Raw genomic sequence first — 3,631 nt, 5'->3', positions numbered from 1 at the left:
TGGGGGGCCAGGGGGGGTCTTTGGACCTGGTCAGAGACAGGTGTGCAGGCTTAAACAGTACAAAACCTCAAAACAACCACAAAACCACAACACACATGAACGCACGCACACACTCTCTCTTCACTTTTGGGTTTGCTGTCAACAAGCAGCCACTCTTGGATTTCAGCTGCATCCTCAGATGTTCTGCAGACTTCATACATCCACAGACAGACAGACACCAAATCTAGACTTGACTTCATTTCCAAAAGTCAGCGTCTGAAATCTAAATTTATGACATGAGCCTCTCTAAGCTCTGTACTGAGCTGAAGTCATCCCAGTGAGACCAAGGGCTCCTGGGTTCAGTTTGGTTTTGGGCGCCTGATCATGTTCTCACAGTTTTTCCCATTTCCTGAGTTGCAAATCTGATATTCATACACATAGCTTTTCCTGGCCACCACCGGCCAACCCTTAAGTTGTGAAGACATTAGCAGAGGCCGGGTTACGTTCCAGTTGTTTCTCCTACAAAGCTCAGAGTATACAATGTGATACTGAACAGCCTCGCGTGGATGAAACTGGCTACTTGTACATCTTTAGTGTATGACAGATTGCAGTGATGCGAACGCCTCTCATTCGACCTCAGCGCCACTGTTTTTCCTGCGACTGGGAACCCTCTGTTCTCTTGAAAAGCAGAGGAGCTCTGAGGGAAAAGCCGCTTAAGGCACACAGAGGGCAGAGGAGGGAGAGTGTGTTGGAAAAATAATCATTAGAGTGAATTAGAATCTAGGATTACACAGGGGGGGAGAGGAGACCTGCTCCTGCTCTCTTACAACATCACCCCCCCTCCTACACTTCTCCAAATAAACCCCACTAATTGCCCATTGATTTGTCCCACAAGAAAGGAGAGGGGAAAGTTGGGGGGACAGAAAAGTGAAGAGTGAAACAGACAGAGAGGAGTCCCTAACCCGCAGTGGACCTACGTACTTACAGTAAGTAGCACTGACACTGCTTGGACAAGCTCTCAGTGGTTTTTAATAGCAGATCACCAGCCTGATGGTGGGCCAAAATGACAATCAGAGTAGTGGGGTGGGGTTGGAGGGGTAAAACATCCTTTCATCACTTAGAGTAAGTGATGAAAGGATTGTACAGATGCAACACCAACTCACACATATTGAGAAACAAAAGCGGGGCCTCTCTTAACTCACCTTAACCACCTGTGATATCAATGATTTGGAGGATGTGTGTGTGTGTTTTCTAATGCCTACCTTTTTCTCTGCTTCATACTCGGCCCAGGCTGCCTTACGATCCTCCTCACTCAGGGCTTCCTCCTCCTTGTGGTCCAGCAGGGAGTCGTGTTCATGGTAACACACGATCTGGTCCTTATTGTTCTGCAGCATCTCAGCCAGGAAGGGATCCTACAGGAGGGAAGAAGACAAAAAGAAAGAAAGGGTCACAGTGGGTTTAAAGCCATCATTGGAGGGGAGGCAGAGGTGATCATATTTTAGTACAAAATTTCCTTTTTTTTTTGTTCCTGTTCCAGGGAAACATAAGGGAATTCTTTACTAAAAAGACTTTAGAAGATAGCCACTTGATTTGTCTAATCCAGACTGCTGACAACTCATAGTAGCTTCAATAAACTTGTCTCTGGATTTTGTCCCTCATCACTCTGATTGAAAACACATTAGGTGTCTCTTCATGGCCACTATGAACAGGAGGAATGATTAAAGCAAGAACAACCCCTAAATGTTAAACGCATTCTGCAAAGCACGCAGATAAAAATACTCATGAACGGAGGTAGATCTTTACTGGATCAAAACAATGTGTTTCTTAATAAAAATGTTCTTTAAGCTGCAAACAGCACACGCAATTTTTTAATCAATTGTTCTGTTGGCAGCTTTTTCGTGCATCTGACCCCAAAGACATTCATAAACTTCTGAAGTGGAGAACTGATTCTAGCTTAATAAAAAGATGGTTAGAAATTCAGCTCAAATGTAATATTGAGACATGTCTCTCTACATGGCCTCTCAATTATTATTTTAAGTTGTCTTTTTAAAATAGTTGTTGTAGAGAGATGACAGGAAATGAGGAGGGAGAGAAGGGAAATGGTCCCCAAATCGAACCAGGGATGTTGCAATAACAGTAAATTGTATGTGTCTTAATTAGGTCAGCGTACGCCTCTAAATTGTCTCTTACGTTACTTAAAATGCAACACACAACCTCAGGAGATCTACAACGAAACTAGACACGGCTTTGGTTTGAAGAGCTACAGGATCTCCATTTTTTATCTAACATGCAGCTATAACTTTTCACGTTGGAAGTAAGCAGCACCAGTTAGTTACACCTGCATTGTTAGTGCCACAAACAATCCAACAGTTCAACAAGACCTGATTAAGAGTTATAACAGTTCAAACGCTGTAATTTAAGACTTGGATTTGACTGTAAGAGGATTAAAAGAACATGTAAAAAAACCAAACAAACATAAATAAATGAAGGGGTTTTTGGGACTCTGGTTTCCATGACTACATTGTTATTGAAAACAATACCTGAGTAAAATTAAGAGAGCTGGGCCAGGCTCTGCTCACACAAACATGGTTTAAATTACTCTCTCTGCAGCACGTTTGCTTTTCTTTGTCTTGACTTCGCTTTACATTAAACTGGAACTTTGCAATCTGGAAACAACGTCATACAGAAGTTGCATCATTAACCTCCACACGGGCCAATTCACAGGGGGGGGGCTTCTGCTCGCCTCCCCTGCCTCACTCTGTACAGTGACAAAGAGTGCAAAGAATTGCAAACAAAATTAATCATGGATGTCACTGGTATTAGGGCGGGGCAAAAAAGACAAAACAGATAGACCAAACTATGAAATTAAGCAGTGATTGCAGACCTGTACTGAATAAACAGAAAATAAACACCAGACCAGATGGAGCGAAACTGGATCCCTAAAAAAGGGGGGTGGTGGTTGGGGGTTGAGCTGCATGAAAACTACACAATAACCTATTTTTAGGCCTCACAACTCTAGAAAGTGACAGATAAGATGTCTGAAACAGGTAGGAACATACAGGGCCTCAGAGCTTCATACCTACATACAATAACCTCCCAACACTTGGGCTCTGGACCTGATTGTGCTCCTCATTGACACATGTTTATGTTTCCCAGCCATCACACTTAATCAGGACAAAACCAGGCCACCCCTGAACAACCAGACATTTTGGAGCAGAGGCATAGCCAGCGATTCAACTGCTGCTTTGCTCTCTAATTAGGACATAAAAGCACAGAAGAGCCTGTTGGCCTGACTCGGATAAAAGGCATCCACTATGGTTTGTTCTGCCAAAATAGGTGAGCACAAGGTCAAGTAAAGGCCACTGCAGATGCCAGGCACTTAGGTTGGTACTGGTAGATACAACATGGTTATGAAAAAGTCCAAATCTGACTCAGTGGTGACAATGAGGATTGCCCTGTGGCCACTCAGATGTTCATCTGGGCAAGTTGATTTGTCAGTCACAGTTCCCTATAAAAGATAACTAATTTATACATTTACACCGCTCTGCTTTGCAATTAGCCTCTTGTCCTTTTCTGAAGTAGGAGAGGGATTGAAGGTACTTACTTTGATGCAAAAACAACAACAACAACAACAACAACAACAAACAGTCCT

At 43.2% G+C, this 3,631-nt stretch overlaps 1 protein-coding gene across 5 annotated transcripts in view; it reads right to left on the bottom strand.

Annotated features, from left to right (window-relative positions):
• The window catches only part of atrx (ATRX chromatin remodeler), a 29,130-nt gene that overhangs the window by 3,700 nt on the left and 21,799 nt on the right, over window positions 1–3,631 (bottom strand). For all 5 annotated transcript variants that reach the window (XM_035668897.1, XM_035668899.1, XM_035668896.1 and 2 more), the window contains exon 30: window positions 1,242–1,391. In XM_035668897.1, the coding sequence (XP_035524790.1) occupies window positions 1,242–1,391 (150 nt within the window). The remainder of the gene's footprint in view (window positions 1–1,241; window positions 1,392–3,631) is intronic.

The sequence above is a fragment of the Morone saxatilis genome, unplaced genomic scaffold (assembly GCF_004916995.1).
Source record: "Morone saxatilis isolate NCDOM2014 unplaced genomic scaffold, NCSU_SB_2.0 Contig22, whole genome shotgun sequence".
NCBI classification, from domain to species: domain Eukaryota; kingdom Metazoa; phylum Chordata; class Actinopteri; family Moronidae; genus Morone; species Morone saxatilis.
The sequence above is the reverse complement of the archived record's forward strand: the minus strand, read 5'-3'. Positions and strand labels throughout refer to the sequence as shown.